The sequence below is a fragment of the Strigops habroptila genome, chromosome 6 (assembly GCF_004027225.2).
Source record: "Strigops habroptila isolate Jane chromosome 6, bStrHab1.2.pri, whole genome shotgun sequence".
Lineage (NCBI taxonomy): Eukaryota > Metazoa > Chordata > Aves > Psittaciformes > Psittacidae > Strigops > Strigops habroptila.
In genome coordinates, this window is record NC_044282.2 from 4,665,992 (window position 1) to 4,684,916 (window position 18,925).

Below are 18,925 nucleotides of genomic sequence, written 5' to 3' on the forward strand. Positions count from 1 at the left end.
CCAGAGCCTTCTTGTGCACTGAAGAAAATATTGTAGGCTATATCATAGCATTTCTCATTAATATTCTTCCATGTCCATTTAGCTAGTATTTCTTTTCTTATTTTATAATTTTTTTTTAACAGTTGCCTTGGGCAGATCTGCAGTTTAAATAGACATGCCATTCTGTGACTCACCTTCCACAACACATGTCCCAGCACACACACCTTATTAAGCTCTTGCGCTGTGTGATGCCAGCAAGTGTTTGAAAATTAGCCGTAACCAGCTCCAAAGAGGACCTTGTCCATACTATTCCTCAGTTACACCACTATTTTTTACACTATTTTTCTAGCCCAAGGGATGTGTCCCTGTGCCGAAGGCTACATATGGGAGATACTATTCTGAATTCCTCAGTAGTGTCTATTCAAACCCATAGAATATGTGCCTGTTTGATCTGTGTGTGCAAGGAGGCAACTCCATAACTTTGAACACCCTTTTCGCCTTGCTCCGTACCTTTCCTACTCCTACTACATAAAGTGAGGGAGAAGAAGTGGGAAGAGGACACGGAATGCACAGGATACTCCAGATATCGGTAGGTGTCATGATGTTTTATGGTTTGTTCTTTTGTTTTCTTTTCCCTAACAATCCTGAGATTCCACATGCTCTTTTGTTTGCTTGCTTCCAAAGAAATGAGTAGGTCTGCTTACAGACACAACATATGCTTACATACTTGGGCTGTGTAAAAAATGTCAGCATAGGTTCTCAGTTTACATCAGCTATGTTTATGTGCTTTCACAAGGCCAATTTTAAAACTGTCGATGCTGATGAGACCTCTGTTCAACAGCAAGCTGCATGGTGAAGTTTTGTACTATTCATAAGCAAGTTATTTTCTACCTCATTATTATCAGCATTTTATCAGAAAAAAAAGAAACCGTACTAAGCGGTAGTAACTCTTTTATACAAAATTAACCACCAGCCAAACAGCAGCTCTAATAATGTTGTCTTCTTTTTCTGTTAATGGTATGTAAAACTATTCTAGGTTTGACGGTTGTTCAAATTTTTAGTGCCTTCTAAAACAAGTCATTCCATCTCATAGTCAGCTGCATATTTTCTGAGTGACAAACACAAAGAGAACAGACTACAGAAAGCATGCAACTAACAGTAAGAGACCAGCAGATGCCCCATAGCCTACTGAAAAGAGCGGACATTTTTTCACTGCGTGCTGCAGGCAGTTGAATCAGGCCCCACATGCATAAGAACAAAAGAAAGGAATTGTGCAGCAGATATTCTGTGGGAAATCAGTGCAATGCAGTGCTTGTTGTAGCAGCTGCCTGTTTTAGTGTATGCAATACACTAAACGGCAAAACTTATTTCCCTCTTTTTTATCTTATCGTTATGCTTTTTGCATGGCAAGAACAGTTTCCTCTACTAGTACAAATGAGCTACAGCTTTGGGATGTTGTAATCTCTTCTGACATCTGTTTATCTCAAACTCTTTTTGGTTTTGACCATAATCTTAAGATCCCAGTCAGAAAAAAACCCAGTATTCAAAATATTTAATGCTAAAGCATATTTCTGGAGGAAGGAGACAAGAAAGAGTGCTTGTGTTATTTTCAGGGATGTCCTGAATAGAAAGTGACTCTAAAATGTTGGTGGTTTTAAACTGGGATATTTATGAAGCCTTATGTCTGAAGTTGGAGTGTCATTCAGTCTCACTTTATTCTCTCAGTATCTGATATCCCCCCAGTTTGACGTATTAATCTTCACTGTTTCTTAGGGCAGAAGCCACAGCTGCTTCTATTGTTCCTCTGTCTACTCATGCTGTAGCAGAAGGTAAAAACCTGACCCCTACTGCATACAGCTGTAGATTTTCTACAATAAGGGCGCCCAACCTAAGGGACCAGGCTAAAGAGTGAAAGACAGAATCGGATTCTTAGGAAAATTCAGGTGCCAAATTACCATGGAAATATATAGGGAAGTTGTGGTACATCTTGAAAGACCTAGACTGTGGGATGAGTTTTGAGATTAAGACTCTCAAATTTAATGTGTATGGGTAGATGTTTACAACTATGGTAAATGTCTATGCACTGATGATAGCATAGCCAGAATGTCTGTTTAAGCTCAGGCTGTAGTTCGTGAATACTTAGAGGATCTGAATCATTTTTTTAGTGTCACCTAAGGTGCCTTCGGGAACCTGCTGTGTCTACATGGGATAGCATCCAGCACCAATGGAGCAGCATTTAGATGGGACACACCTGGGCATCTAAAATTGCACTAGATATTCATCTGTGGGGCATTGAGTTTAAACAAGGCATATAATAGAAGTTTAGATGTTTAGCTATGTAGAAATCTGCAAGTCTCAAACTGAGTCACGTCGTAGGGGCATCTTAACATCTTTCATTGACGCCTTTTGCTCTGAACTCCCTGCAGCTAAAGCAATAGAGAAAGGGAACTTCCACTGAGTTTCTAGTTGTTTTTTGAGATATTTTCTACTAGTCCTCAGCAGGTTACAGAGGGTATTTGCCATGAACACACTTAACAGGCCACTTCTTTTTTGAGTCTCACTGCATAATATGTCTCCATGGTTTTCTTCTATGGAAGTGGATGAGCCTTATTCCCTCGATGGGTTACCACTGCCTATGCCGCTGTACAAGGACTATGCCATAACACCATGTGATTGTTGCTACATCTCCTTTTTGGCTAAACAGCAGGCAGGAATGCTGGAGAGAGGGAAAAGCAGAGCCCAGAGGACTGATCTGTACAGTGGTAGTGGTAGAGCAAAGAAGTGAGAAGGAAAAGCTGCTAAAACTCCGGGAGTAGCCAGGATTGCTTTCCCCATTTTCTGACACCACATTTCACAACTATCACTAAACAATATATTCCGCATCTTTACAACTCCCACTCTGTGCCCTTGCTTTTGATGTCTATTTGGTTTATCTATTCAAATTCTGCTAGGATCCCTTTGCATGTTTGTTGTTTTTTTCTTCTCCATGGTTTCAAAAAGCAATGAAGGTAATTATGAATTATAAAACGAAGAGAAGGAGGTGCTGGAAAATGATGAAGATGGATTGCTCAACAATGACCTAATTTTCCCAATGAAAACCTATCAGATTTTATCAGAGCAAGTTGCTGACCTCAAAGTCCATAGATTTTCTTATTTTTAAAATCTTTCCTTCTGTAGATCTGTATTTCTTTATCTGAACAATATTTCCCCATTTAACTGTATGCCATCTATAACTCTTTATAATTTCAAAACGGTCTGGCTGAAGTTAGAAAGATTATGTATTTGTAGGTTCTACTTAATTAAAGACTGGGCTTTGATATAATAATGTTAGCTCATTTCATTAGTGTGGATGAAAGTATAATATGGTCTTTCAAACTTAAAGGAAGTTTCCTGGGTTGGTTTTTTTTTTTTTGGAAACACTATCAATATTGGGAACAGATATTTTCTCTATTTGTTTAAAATATGCTACCATGTTATTTATTGCTGCTGGAGAGAAAGTACCAGACTAAATAACATGCAAATAGTCAATGCATTTAAAAAAAAAACCCAAACAAATAGGTTTTACAGGCCATTCTGCTATATAATTAGCCCATTAGCTTGTCCAGGCTGGAAACCATCATCCATCATAATTTTGTACAGCATAGGGTAATGGAAACCTAATCTCATTTCAGGTTCTGGAGTGAATATATTAATTAAATTAGCAAACGGAGATGACAAGACAGTAACAGGAATTCTTCCTGATGGTGGAATGCATGAGTAACAACCACCAGGGAAGCTCTGCCAGGCAGTTTGCCATTGGTATCAAATACTGGCAACATTGCCTTTCCCATCAAAAGTTAGAGGCACGCAAGTAAAATGTGATAGCAGAGAATGAAACCTGCCTGCAAGGTAAACTACAAAACCACTTAGACATCGCTCACACGTTGGAAAGAGGACACTCAGCAGGAATACAAGGGCAGGGTTGGGCTGCTTCCCCTTCATTTCATCATGCATTGGGCAGGCACAGGGAGCTGGACGGAAATGAGTGTCTCATTTCTGCGTCACTAGTAGCCCCTGATGCTTGTGCCACCCATGCTGCTGGGCTGATGTGCCTGACAGTTCAGTACGAGGGCAGGAGCAGGAGGTGGGAGGCAGAAATACAGTCAGAAAGGTGCGGCGGATTCAGATTCTGGGCTAGGAGGAAGGTGTGCTCTTTCAAAATCGCACTATGCTGGTGTGGTTTAACTTCCAATTCTTTCAAACATCAGGTACCATACTGAGTGTGGATCTTCAAACAGCGTGTGTTTGAAATAACATCCCTTTTAGTCAAGTTTTAAACACAGTATCAGAAATATAATTGGCAAATACTCTGATCTTCAGTAAGTGAATATCCAGAGCATCCTCCATGTTATGCTGAGCCTATGCATAGCATAGCAGGTTCTCAACATTTTCCCCTTTCTTTCCCCAGAGCTTTCCCCATTTCATTTAATCAATTGAAATCTAATCATGCTCCAAAAGCAACAGGAAAGGTAAGTGAATTCATAAGTCTGTCCTCAAACCCCAAGTAACCATCTGGAAAGAAGATAATGAGTTTAGAGACAGAATTGTGTAGCAGCACTCAGTTTCAGCAGCTTTGACAATAACAGTTGGAGGCGGCTCCCTTACAACTCCTGTCCACACGCCACTGCTAGCAGAGGAAAGCATGCAGAAAATGGAAGGAATCCTCCTGTTTTATTTAAAAGGGTAAAACAGAGCACATTCTCACAGTCAATGGCTTTTCTAGAGGAGTTAACAAAAGTCTTCTAAGGAGGTACTGTACTCTTAGCAGTATCTGATCAAATGTAGGACAGTCTGGCTGGTCTATTAACTGTATCTTCATAATTATTTTATATTATATTGAAGAGTAAGAAAATATTAGGGTTTACTGAACTTTTCTGTTAAGTGTTCTTGGATTAGGTTGTTATTAAGGTTTCCGCTCTAGTTATTTTTAAATCTTAGTGATGACCAAGGTCTACGATGTAGCAGAAATAAACTTGCACTTCCCAACTTTTGCAGTTCTTCCCTAGATCAGCTGGGCTCTGTGGAGGAGACATCATTCCCAGTAATTAGGTGCTGTGTGCTGTTGTTCTGTGGGTTTTAATACAAATGAGGTATCCTGCAGATGGAGCGGCCCAACCCCTGGGCTCTGAGGAGCACCAGGTCCTGTAATTTTCCTTTTGGAAAGCCAGGGAGGATGCAACGCACGCCAGCTGCTATGCAGGTGGCCTCGAGGCTCACCCCTGCCCCTTCTTCTCAGGTACCTGGGTCAGAAGGAGGCTGGGCTTCCTTGTCTCTGCTCTCGTCGCTTCCTGGTGCTACTGCTGCCCTCGCAGCCACGGGCAGCCTGCTCCCCCTGCATACCCAGCCCAGGACTGGCAGCCATGGGAACGCACTCTACACTTTTCCTTGCTCCTGGCATGGCTTGCCCCCTCACCCACCTAAATATTCTAAATCGCTACATTTAAAGACACCTTTAAATAGATCAGTAATTTCCCACTCGCTTTATTCTAAGTGTCTGTTACCATTTAGGGATGAAGTGACCAAAACTGAAGGCAGTGCTTCAGCGCAGGATATTAACACGGTAACAATGGATTTTTCACTGTAATATTGTTGTCGTACTCATGTTTTCCCCTTCATTTCTGATGCGACAGTACCTTTTCCTTAAATTACCCTTCTCCCTCACCCCCCAGCTCTTCCACTCCCACAGGGCCGCAGACACCTCAGGACTGCCCCGCTTCCCCCGGGGCCTGCCAGCAGCTCGCCACCGCCCGCAGGCCGGGGCGGAGCCGGCTGCCACGGGCCTCGTCGGGAGCGCCGGGCGGCCTGGCCCGGCCAATCCTCGCCCCGCCCGCTCAAGCCGGTGGGCGGGCAGCGGAGCGGCACCGCCTCCCCGCGCCTACGCCGTCACGGCGGGACGGGACCGCGGCTTGTCCGCCTTTCCCCGCCCCGCCGCTGCCAGCTGAGGTCGCCGGGTGCGGGTTCGCCAGGGCCGGGTAAGAGCAGCGAGAGCTCTGCTCTGGCCACGGGGGTATTCATCGCCCGGCCGGAGGAAGGGGGGTCGGGGCGGTGTCCGGCCAGCTGGGGAGGGGCTGCCAGGCGGGGGGAGCCTCTGGGAGGGCGGTGGAAAGGGCCGAAGCGCCCCGCGGGCCCTCGCTGGGGTCGAGGCCGCCACTTTCCTCATCCCCGGCCTGGTGCTGCCGCCCAGCCTGGGGAGAGCGGGGCGGCTGCGGGAGAGCGGGGCGCGCAGGGCTGCGGCTGCGGGGCGGGCGTGGCTTTGGAGTGCGGCCGGTTGTGTCACCACCAGCCGGGTTCTCCCACACCCGTCCGGTGGCATACCCCTGATAGCATTGCTTTGGGCTTGCTGCTGCCCGTGGTGCTCCGAGGAGAGGCTCGAGGCCTGGGGTCGGTGTATTACGGCAGTTTATATGGAATTGTAGGGTAGGATGGTCACCTTCGCCATGTTGAAACGCCCTCCCTGCTATTCCAGATCCGAGGTGGGAAAAGCATGTCAGCAGGAGGAAGGGAGATTGTAAAAATCCCCAGTGTAAACAGCGAGCCTGGGTCTGGTGTGTCAGGCCACTGGCCCAACCTTGTCAGTGCTTTCCTGGTGAAACACTCGCTGCTGCATCAGGAACGGGCACTTCTTGAGACTGTAGGAGGAAGTGGCAGGTTTCACTCTGCTTTGCACCTTAATTGCAGCTCAGTGATAAAACCCCAGGATACTTTGCTGGAAGCAATGTGCTCCTGCGTTGTGACCCCCTCCACTGATGAACAAGCCATGCAAAGTGAGAGAGCCATGCTGGCAGGGTGAGCGGAGCCCTCCTCAGCCATCACCATCGAGGTGTGCACTTTGCCCGCAGTGCAGCCCTTCTGGGAGTTTGTGCAAGTGCCGTTAATAGAACAGAAGGAAACAGGAGGGAAAAAAGTTAAAGTATGTTAAAATTAGAAGAAAGTGATGCTAAATGGTGGCATTGTTGTAAACTGTAGTTGTGTTGCATTCATGAAAGCATCTCTTGTAGTCTTAGAATATTAAGTAGCACTGTTCTTGGTGTCTTATGTTGAAGTGAAACTCTTTGGGGGAGGGCAGGGCAGGGAAGTAAGCGTGAGCTATATGTAGTCATTAGTATCCTGGCAGGCCTCAGAGAGACTCAGCATCCAGCACAGTCAGATTTTGTGCAAAGATAACTTCTCCCTTGATCTGAGCATTTGGTTCAAAGTGAAACAAGCTGCTGTTGGGGGAATTTGGGTGAGAACACATAGCATGCTAGGTGCCCTGGGGTTCTGGTCCAACAACGAGATGCTGTCTACCAGCAGCAAAAGCTTGCTTTGAGCAACCTGGTCTAGTGGAGGGTGTCCCTGCCTGTGGCAGCGGGGTTGGAACTAGTTGGTCTTTAAAGTCCATTCCAACCCAGACCATTCTATGATTCTATAAAAGAAACCTGGCATTTCGAAACGCTCATTTTGGGTCCACTTTTAGCCCTTCCGTTTCTCCTCTCCCCAGTAGTTCCAGTGTTCATTTTCCTATTCCCACTTCACTGTCAGGCCTCTAAATGCTTTGTGCGCTCCTAGGAAGTATAATTCCCTTACGTAAGGTATTTCCCCGAGAACTAGTATGTTCTGTTAGGCTTGTGAAAGCTATGTGCTTCCTTCACCTAGTTCATTATAAGCATCAGTGTGGGCGAACCAGACAATGGTAAGCAATATTCTTCTTTTAGCCATATATGCTATGCAGTGGTGATGTGTTAGGCCTAATAATGCTTCAGGCTTCTGTAATTTAGTTTTCCACACTGGTCAGTCTTGAGTGCCACTGCTTGAAATTACATCTTTGTTCAACAGAATAGTTTCTGGGGAAAATGACTAAAACACTGACTGGTGGCACAATCTGATTTTTTTGTTTACCTTCTAAGAAAAAAGTACTTCTGGCCATTACACAGTGTAGCTTAGTTTTGGTATTTTTCAGCATTACTAATGTGGCAAAGCTGAGGGAACTGGGTGGAGTGGAATAGAAAAATACCTTTTGACATCTTTTATGTTAGTGTTGCTGCAGTAGAGCAAACAAAGTTTTAAATCAACTTTGCTTGCTTTTCCCTACCCTGGATGGATTTAAGTTTGTCTTCTACCTGAAATTGGATGATAAAAGAAAATCTGGAGCCTGTTTTTAAGAAGACAAGATTTAGTTTTACTGCTGTTTTGTTTGCATGTCTATTATGCTCCATAGTTAGTTTCGTATTATGGAAGCCCCAGCCTGCCCTGGGGCAGTTGACCAGGATTCTAGCATATTAGAAGCTGTAAGAGCACAAACTGGAAAATATGATCTCTGTCTCTAAATATTTTAGCCTAATAGAAGGGGAAAAATAGATAAATTCAGACAAAAAACTTAACCTCATCCCCACTAGAGAAAATAGAGACAGATTTAATGCTCACCTGCGTATTACTAAGTCAGTTGCTATGAGTTGGTTCTGAGTATCTCTCAAGTGCTGTAGCAGGGAGTACTTACTGCATACAGCCTGCCCTTTATTCCAAGACTTTTTCTTTTTTTTGTTTTTTTTTAATTTTCTTTTTAAGATTAATTTTACCTGCTGCAAAATTACTGCTAAAATCAGCAGCAGATGCTGCTGTCTGAAGACAGTAATATGTTTGGGTTGCCTTAGTTGGTGCCAGAGGTCACTCTGTAGATGCACCTTGTTTCATCTCAGTATTTGGGTGGTAAAACCTACTGAGGTGAAATAGATTGAGCAGTGTTGCATTGCAGAAATCTTACTAATCATGGCTGTTACCATGATACAAATTTTGTGTAGCTAACATTGTGGCTGGCTGCAATTTGTTTTCCCCAAAGTCTTTTCAGCAGTTAGTCATTTTTGTCTGTGTTTCACCCTGCCTGAAGGATTTTGCGCTTTTCTTTTTTGGCAGTAGTTTACAAAGGAAGTCACATTTAGGAGTTGTTTGGGAGAAGCTTTGTTTCTGTGACCTTTATTTAGGAAAAACAATCAATGACGTACAAGCCCTATGACTTGTCTATGGATATTTAAAGGCATAAGATCCTAATTCAGGTCAGATTTAAATTTTCGGGCATTTCTATGGAATGCAGCTTGTACTTTTTGCTTTCTGTGAAGTTAAGGGTCCGTGTAAACATTTCTAGGTCCTGATGCTAAAACGTTGCTTAAACAGTAAAATTATTGTTTAAGGGTTCTTATTCTAATGTATATAAGCTGGATTTGTAGAAGGAAAACTCTTAGAATATCTAAATAAGAAAATACAAAATAGATTGGATGCTTATTAGTGATATCTGCCTGGAGTCTGCAAGATGTTTAGGTGACCGCAGCTGAGGTCTTCCATGTGCTGCGCTTGCCGTGTCGCATCATTTTGTCCTGATGGGGTTTTTGAGAATGGTACTGGGGAGCTTCTCAATTGTGGAGTTCCCACGTTGTCGTCTCTGCATTCAGCAGTGACCTGACTGGACATAGCCAAGGGAAAAAATGGGTTTGTTTTTTTTTCCCTAAGGCCGACAAACAGCTTCTAGAAAACACGTTGATGTTTGAGTAACTCAGCACTAACTGGTGAAGGGTGTGTGAGTGGACATAGGGTGTTCGTTTGTTTCAGACACCCGTGTTGCTCTGAGAACCAGAATGAAGAAGTTCACACTTCCTGTTTAAAAAATAAATAAAATAAATTTTTAAAAAGATACAAAATTTTCCTTCTTTTTGGACTGTTCAGTTTGGGTTTTCTTGGCTTGGGGAGTTTGTGGTGAAGACTGGGAAGTGATGAGAGCTGATGGCTGACCCCTTACCTCCTTTCTGTATGTTCTTCAGGCCAGTAGCTTAGCCTGTCACCAACCTGCATTATTAACATGCTTGGAAATGGCATTGCTGGTGGAAGAATTTGTATAGAGTAAATCAGCTGTGAATTTACACCGCTATCCTACAAATTTCCTATAAACCTCAATTGGAATATGTGTGTCGATACAAAGAATTGTGTCAACAATTAGAGAGATCTACATGTGTAGACAAAAAGCTAAACTATAACCCATGGACTTTGCAATCTATTATGTGAACATCATTTTCTTATGTGTTGTGTTTCGCTGCCCAGCTATGTAGCTAGAAAGTTGAAAAGCTCAGTCTTGGATGTTGTACAAACTGTACATTTGTCAGTATAGTGCAGTATAACTTGCTTAAAGGTGGTTATGGTTAGCTGTAGAAATTTGCAAAACAAAAAAAGTCAATCACTGTTTTTGTCAAGACTTGGATGAAATATTCTGTTGATTGTAATTCTCTTAATTGTAATGCTGTTGCTGAGAACAGTGTTGCAGGCAGCTGTCTGGTGAATACAAATATGAAGGGAGAAAAAACAATTGTGAAGGAATGTTTCAGTTAGTTCTATAGCCATTCTACACAGAGTAATTTGGTCCTTTGCTGTCTCTTCTCCCAGCAGCTGCATTTTAATGTTTAACTTTTAATATTAAATATTATATTAAGCTAAGAAGTATTTTTAGCAAGTGGTAACATTGTAGTTAGCATGATACCAATGTGTTTAGAGATGGTCATAGCTTTTAAAACAAACAATGTCAACAGTTCTGAGAAATCTTCTTTTTCAAACTAACTTCTAGGGTATTTTTGTTTTGTTTTGTTTGTTTGGGGTTTTGTTTTTTGTTTGGTGTTTTTTTTTTGGGGGGGGGGGGTGCGTGTGTGGTTTTTTTTATGCCTATGAATGTGTTTTCCACTAAGTTGATAGAATTTCCATACTTAGCCAATACACCAAGGCATAGAGCCATTTTATTTGCTGTTAAAGTTTGCATGGGTTTGGTCTTGCAATACAAATTCAACTCAATATTGCCTAGAGACTCCAAAAAGATTAAAGGTTGTTATGCCAGCCTCGGACCAGATAAGTGGGATTTAGGCTGGCTGGCTAACTTCAGACTTTAGTCTGTGATGCAAAGTAACTTGGATCTGCATGTGGTGCAAAGTAACTTGGATCTGCATGTGGTGCAATGACAGGAAACGATACTGCAGAGAGCTAGCATGACTCACGGGCAGTTGTGCAGCAAGTATGTGGAAGAGTGCAAATACACTTCTTCTATTTATATATATATATTTATACACTCGTCTGCAGTCAGGTTTTTCTTTTTTAGGGGAAAAAGAAAGTCTTCAGCAGCTGAAGACTCTAGGCAGCATTTGGGAGCAACCGTGTCAAAATCTTTCAGGGTTTGTCTTCATGGTAGCAGCAGCTTGTTCATCCAGCACAGGTAATGGAACCTGCAGGGCGGCAGGGATGAGCCTGACTTCTGCAGTGACGCCCCTCGTGAAGTTCTGGTGGGATGTATCCAGCCAGAGCACTGTCTTGGCAGCTCCACTAGAGATCATTTCATATCACGGAGAGATGAAATGTCAGTTTTAAACAACCAAGATGTTGCTGTACTGTATTAATACAGGCATTTCCAAAGGTGAAAGAAAATAATATTTGGCAAGAAGGACTGTTAATTGTAGTGTGTTTTGGGTTGGTTTTTTTTTTATTTAAATCGTAAGGACTTGAGTTTGCAAACTGTAGCACAGCTGGTATCACACTTGACAAATCAGTTGGCCTTTTCATTTCCTTCTTTTCTGTTTAAACATTTAGATGTGCTTTCACTCTCTCTCCCTGTAATTGGAGTTGTAGCAGTGTCTGTTAACCAGAAGCTGACAGGCCAGGAGAAGAGGATGTTGCTTGAAAGGCAGGTGGTTTGGGATGAACAGTGGAAGTGTGGGGAACTGGTGAAATTAACATGTTAAACCCATGAAGGTGATGTGCAGGGGAGTGGAAAGGATAAATTTAAGACTAAGCACAGCCTGGATAAAATTTTGAGATTCTGTTGCATGCACATATGCTTGATTAGTCTGCATTCTCACTGCAGCACAGATAAATTGCTACGTTTGATTTGCAAGCACATCCTAAGCTGTCTTGTTAATTTGGATTTACAGTATCTTTGAGCTTGTGCTGAAATTTGAACTGTATGAATGGAAAGCAGGCTAAGACATCTTTAGTAGTTGTGTGCTGCTTGATTTTAAATGTGTGCTTTTAGGGTAAGTGTATTTGTATTTGCGTGGTCAGATTTTGACTTTTTTGGATAAGGTATGACAGTTCTGGGTGCAAAAAACACCCCTACAAATGAATTTGTATACCCAGGTTGTTGAAAAATTAATTCGTATTGAGAAACATGGCAGCGGAAACAGGATAAAGTGGCAATTCATCAAATTCAGATTAAACTGGATTAGAACTAAAACTGAAGTTGATACAAATGATAGCGGTTTAGAGGGAATTGGGTGTCTCCTTCATTCTGACACCTTGTGTGATATCTGTTGGTTTGCTGTTTTTTGTTGTTTATTTGTCGTTTTTCTTTCCCCAGCAGTTTATATATGCTAGGTTGTATTGGTGGGATAAGTGATACATGGTATGGAAATAACCATATAATTGGTTTGGGACATAATTCATCAGAGGATTTGGCATTGACAGATTAAACGTTCATCTTTTTCTGGAATGGCCGCAGATGAAAATGGGTACTTTTTCTTTGCTTGCAGTGGGAGAAATATGTAAGAAGTTGACAAAGTTTCAGCAATCTAGCTTCTGTAGAGTAACTGCAGATCTTAAGCCATGTGTATTACTGAGAATCTTAATAGTAAGAGTTATTGTAGGAAATTCAAAAAGGACATCACATTCTTATTTAATACTTTAAGAAGGTTTCCGCTTAAGTTCCATCTTTGAAGTACTGTGTTTTTGGAGAGGGTAAATGTTAGTATATGGAGTTTTCTGTAATCTTTTCCTACGCATTCTTCCTTAAGATGAAGAAGAGATTTGTAAACCAATGACCAAGATATAACTCTGTTTTCTGGGGGGGGTTTAGGTGTCCTTCATAGGTGGAGACTGTCTGACTTGTTCCCATCGTGAATGATCTTGGCAGCGAATCTACTCAGCCATGTCGTACGGTGCGGGTTTTGGGGATCCTAATCAGCTAGCCCAACGCATAACTTCTAACATCCAGAAGATCACGCAATGCTGTAAGTTGCATTTATGCATGTTTTATATGAAAGTTAATAATGGTGGTGTGCGCGTTCAAGGTTAGTTTCTCAAATTCACTCATGGGAATTCACTCTTTGACTTCACTTGCTCATTTGGTAAGTTTGTGGCACCTCATGCAGCAGATCCAGTCTTTTGTCTGTATGGTTAAATGTGATCTATCTTGGTGAAGTATAAGATCACTCTATATTCACCAAATGAATAAATCATTAGTAAGGTGGCTGCTGGTAATAAGCCAGTTTTGTTCTGGCCATTTTTGTGACACTTTAAGATGGTAGGTTGAGATGTTTGCTGAGCAAGGATTGCATCAAATATTTGCTGGAGCTTGAATTGTTTAGCAGGGACAGAAGCTGCGGCCTTGCAGCTTTCCCTTGGAAGTACATATTAGATACGTAAATAAGATTGTGCAAGTTTCAATACCTGAACTTAGACTTATGATACCTAACTGGGGTGTTTGAGTTAAGTTGCTGGGGTTTTCAGTCCTTTTTCGTTTCCTTCCATTTTCCATTATGTTTTCCATGTGTGTGTAAAGAAAATACAACTTTATTTCTCAAATCACACAAAGTATATTGTTCATCAGAAGGGAGCTAGCCATGAACAGCATATGGCTAGGTTTTGGCATGCATATTTTCAACGTTGTGCAGGATGTGGTGTGCATGCAGAAATGGGTATTTTATTATTAAAACTTTAAATTAATTATGATCAATTAAGTCAGCTTTAATAAAAGCTTTAATTTTGTTTCGCAAGACAAGTTCTAGGAGTTAGTATTTGTAGTACAGATGAATGGCATACTTGGGGTTTGCCTACTTTTCCAGCTACATTTTGTATTCTCTTCCAGAAAGAATTTTAATCGTGACAGGAATCAAAATTTCAATTTTGCTTTATTGAAATGCTTCTGTACATCAGGGTTGTATTTCCTCAACCTAAAATTGACAAACTGGCTCTGTAAAAGCCCTTTTGCTTTATTTCCTAGAATCTGCTCAGTCAATTCACTCAGTGTTCCAAACACCTGCCAACCTGTGACAGACAGGTTGAGAGAGATGATGCTCCAAGATGTAAAAAAGAAATCTCAGTTGTCAAGTGAACACATAAAATAAAATCAGAGGTTGAAACTGGAGCATTGTGAAGAGAGTTGCTGGACATAATTAACCAGGTAGTCCTTAGTCTCGTCCTGCCTCTTTCATCTCCTCTCTTGCTTCTGTGTTTCCCTCCCCTTGTGACAAATATGGAGTACTAAAAGCAAGCTGCCCAGACCTAGGTAGGAGGAGACATGCCACAGGGGTTACCTGCAGTCCTGCTCTCCTTTCCTTTTTGAAATTGAGAAATCTGAGCAATAGACAAATGCTTCTGCCATTCCAAGATCCACGTCCAAATCTCTGTTGGCTCCACTGATACATGCCTTCAGAAACAGGAGCTTTGCCTTCAGACGCTCCAGCCAAGCACTTTTCTAGGACAGATAGGTACACAGCTGGATTCCATCCCTCGCTTTTGTGTAGATCTTCCTGAACTGTAACCACTCAGTTATTCTTGTAGTCCATTCCACTCTGGTAGATTTTATGAGGATCTGGAGCCTGTTGATATGCTGAACATATTTCTTGGACTGAGCTCTCTAAGGGCTTATATACACTTCCCTAACTATTTTGTTCCCATGTGTACTACCTGTCCAGCTTTCTGGTGGAAGGTGTGAACTGTGGGAACTTCCAGTTCAAATGAGGAGAAACCTACAAGCTTAGGGACCTATAGTTCTAGTCAGCTGCTGAGCAGGTGTCTCTTAGACTGCAATTTATGATCTTGGTTAGGGAGGGATGGGGAAAGAAACAAGTATCTTGACCCAAAATCCATGTTTTTCCTTTTAAGCTCTTGATTTGATTTTGCACTTCTGTCCAGAAATGCTTAGCATCTGTGAGATGTCTCAACACATTTGAAATCTTCTTGGTTAACCTGGAGTTGTGTAGATATACTTGTTTTCAGAAAAAGATTAATAGAGTAAGAAAGTTTCATTTCAAATCACTGAACCATTTTAGGGGGGCCTTTGAATCTAATTCATGCTTCTTCTAAAATGCAAGCAAGCTGTGAATACTTCTACAGAGATATAGATGAAATAAAGATTAGTTGAAAGCTGGCTTTTCCAGCTAGAAGCTGGCCCTTTAACTTGTGGGAGAAATAAAGAACAACTTCCTATATTAGACAGCACTGTGCTGCTGGCGTTTCATAATACACCAGAGTTTTATAGGAAGTAGCATTGTTCAGAGCAACAATCTTTACTATAACGTTTCTTCAAGGTTGAATTATTACACACACACCCCCTCCAAGTAATAAATTTGATCTCTTTTTTGATTAACTGTTTTTAATATGCCGTACACGTACAAGATTAAATACATACATTAAATATCTCACATTTAATAATGTGGTGCTTCTGTTGTATTAATACTTGTATTAATGCTCTTCTTTCCTAGTTTACATACCCACTGTAACTGATGATTGACAAGCAAAGCTTCTCTCTTTGCTGGGTTAGCACACCACTTCTATAATTAAATCAGTTCCAAGTTAGCATTCTTTTTGGACTGTTCTGTGTTAACGGAGTGGACCTGTATATGTGTATCAGGTAACAGCTGGAGTAGCTTAGCACGCTTTTAACTTTAAAGAACAGATTTTATTGATCTGTTTGTTGATGCAATCATGCAGTTGATTGTTATACTGAAGATACCTTAAGAGTTATAAATTGCTTATGCCTTGCCTGAACTGCTGGTGAACTACTACAGTACTAGCTGTAGTGGGCTGTTTCTTTGGAGGAGAAGGTGCTGGTGAGTCATTTTTAGGACGTTGACAATATAATTGTACTAGCTAACGGGAAGCAGCATACACTGTTGTCTGCATTCTGAGCTCTCTTGGAGATTTAAGCCAGGAGAGCACCTGTATGTTTGGGATCCCAAACCCCAGAGCATTCTATGAAAAGAAGGTTCTTTCAGCTGTTCTTTAAACGAGCATCAGTGCTCTCCCTTGCGTTTCCAGCATTTCCGCAGAAATAAGTGATTATAACATCACTTAGCAACATCTAGGGAATGGAGCCTACTTTCCTCAGCCTGAAACTCATGTTTTATCAGCGACACCTCTGAGCTGACATTTAGGGAACTAGTCTGCGGAGCATTTTTCCATGACTTTTGTTAAAAGTGTTCCACTGAGCAGCTAGAATTGCAAAGCTTAAGGCTCTTCTTAACATCCAATGTAGAGCAGCAGGCCACAGGCAGGAGCAGGACGGTTAGGCTCTCAGACCCATTCCTAGCATTCTTAGAGAATCCATGTGACTGTCTTTGAGCAGTGTTGTAAAACCAGGGGAGCCTGAATCACATGTGCTTGGATGAGCTGCAGCGTTGTGTGCTGAAGCTTGGCGAGGTCAGTGCTGCCTTCAAGCCATGTCTTACTGGTTTGGTTTTGGGTCTGGGTTAACAGTGATGAGAAGCAGATCTGTAAACAGCTAGGGAGACTTCAGATTTAAATAATAAAAGCAAGGAAGTGTATAAAGAGCTTTGGTACCTCTTAGACTTAGGCAGCTGCTAAATTTCTGTCTTACTAGAACAAAACTTATGATTAAGGTTTGAAAGTCTGTCTGGAATCGGATCCAAAGCAACTGTAATTCTCATTCTAGGCTTATCTTTTATCTGATTATAAAACAAGATCACACACATTGTGTTGGACTTTTGAAATATGACTTTAAAGGTGGTTGAGGTTTGTCCCTAACTTTCTGAATATGAAGGACAGAAATAGGGAGAACAGAATATAAAGAATGACGCAGGGTGTAGTGCTCCAACCTGTCTGGGCTTTCAAATGGAGAACTTATTATCAGTGTTTACTGAAGGAGCAGTAGTTCCAGAACTGGGTTTCATATGTTGCGCTTTCACTTATGTGGCAGCTTAATGGCAGCTGCTATTAACTTGAGAGAAATGTCCATCCCTTCCTTCAATGTTTCCTTGAAATATTGCCTGTTGGCCACTTGTTTACAGGAACTGAATAGACAAGTAATGAGTGTGATACACAGAAACAAGATAAGCTAACAATATATATATTTTTATGTATTTTTTTTTTTTTAATTTAGCAAAACAAGTCCTGCCTGCTTACAAATCTGTATTTCTACCAGGCATGTTAATTTATCATACTAGGGATATGCCTAGTGGGATAAGAGTATGAGTCCATATTGTGACTTCTTCTTTGCTTATATTTTTTTCCTTCTCCTCTTCTTGAAGAGCATGTAACAAATTCTGCAATAGGATGTCTGATCTTTCAACAAATGGAAAAGATGAAAGTAGAAGAAGTAAAGCAAAAGCCCAATTGAAAAGCTTTAAAATATGCTACTTTCAGACTTCTTACAGCTGCGAAGGTGAGGGGCAGCAGTTCTTTGAAATCTGACAGTTTTCTGCATTTTAAACATTAGATTCTCTGTGTGAAGCAAAATGATGGAAAGCATTTTATTTAAGAAGATGTTCCCAAGAGGGAGCAACATGGGAAGTGCATTCATCTACAGGGACAACTCCACAGTTATAAGGGTAGGAAGGATATGGTTAGAGGAGTAGGGGCTTCCTGCTCAGCTGTAAGGATTTAAGTTGTGTTGCTGACAGAAAGTGCAAGAAGAAGTAACCAGCCGTGGTTCTTCCTCCCCCCACATACTACTTCTCTAGTCTTTCTCCCATGCATGGGTCATTGAGGAAGCAAACTTATATACCTTTGTTTTGCTTTGCTTGTAATATTTTCTTTGTAGCTATTGCATGTGTCAGTGCAGTCCCTGAAGAAAGCAAGAACAATACAGCCTAGATAGGTAACTATCATGCCTCCACTGACATCTTAAGCCAGGCTTTGGGAGCTTTGGTTTAGAAACAGTTTAGAATGCTGGTTTTTGCTTGGAAACAAAGAACAAAGCCTGGCTTAGATAAAGTACACTCAAGCTTTAAGTTTTAGAAATTTCTGCTTTGCTATCTGTACTCAGAGTTATAGAAACTATGCTAACTGAAGTGAGGCATCCATATTCCCTTCCTACCTCTCCCTTCCCAGCTCCCCCAGTTTATAAAGGCTGTGGCAGGATTTTGTGCAGTGATGGTTGCGAAGTCAGTGAGAATGGCATAATCTACCCTTGCTCACTATTGGCAAGGTCAGTGATAGGGTGTTTGACTTGTTCACACACACTGAAAATCAGCCCAGCTGGAGAAATATACACTTTGCATACTGCCAGATTAAATAAGTAAATAAATAAAGTTCGGTAGCCACAATCCACATATTGTTATGGGGAGTCTGCCTGGCTTTGAGATAGTCTTTCTTATAAGGACTCCTGACTTCTGCTGACTTTGTGTTCATTGAGGTAGCACAAACATCAGTTCATATAGAGCACATTCCCAGAAGCTGCAGCCAGCAGAGATCCCTCTGTCATGTGACAGCAAGTTAGTCCAATTTCTGTTGCATCCCAAGTTTTCTCTAAGCCGGTATTTTCACTGGATGTTGTTAAAGTGGGAGTTGAATTACCTTAATTGTATGACTTTCCCTTTCATTTTATGTAACTGTAGAAAATCATAAACACAGATTAAGCCCTGAAGAATACTAGAGTTCTGATATGTGCCTTTTTATTGTGGTTTAAGCCTGATAGGTAGCTAAAACAGGCTGAACCATTGATGAAAAACTATGTCTGCCACTATGTTTGTAACACCAACAGATTCGCATGATTATTCTTTAGCTAGAGAACGATACAGATGGGAGAGTGAAAAGTGAATGAAATCACTGAGGTGTTGAAATCTGAACCCATATGAAAGCAAAATTCTGTTTTGTCTATATTTAAAGTGCGGTTTTGTACAGGTGTGGTTTTAAAGCAAATAGGCTTAAAGCAGAGTTTGTTGAGACTTTT

General features: G+C 41.5%; 1 protein-coding gene across 1 annotated transcript in view; it reads left to right on the plus strand.

The window, feature by feature from the left end:
* The first annotated feature begins 5,768 nt into the window (after positions 1–5,768).
* The window catches only part of STX7 (syntaxin 7), a 32,129-nt gene continuing 18,972 nt past the window's right edge, over positions 5,769–18,925 (plus strand). The window contains exons 1-2 of the mRNA XM_030490016.1: positions 5,769–5,990; positions 12,869–13,022. Coding sequence (XP_030345876.1) covers positions 12,941–13,022 — 82 coding nt within the window. The 5' untranslated portion in view covers positions 5,769–5,990; positions 12,869–12,940. The remainder of the gene's footprint in view (positions 5,991–12,868; positions 13,023–18,925) is intronic.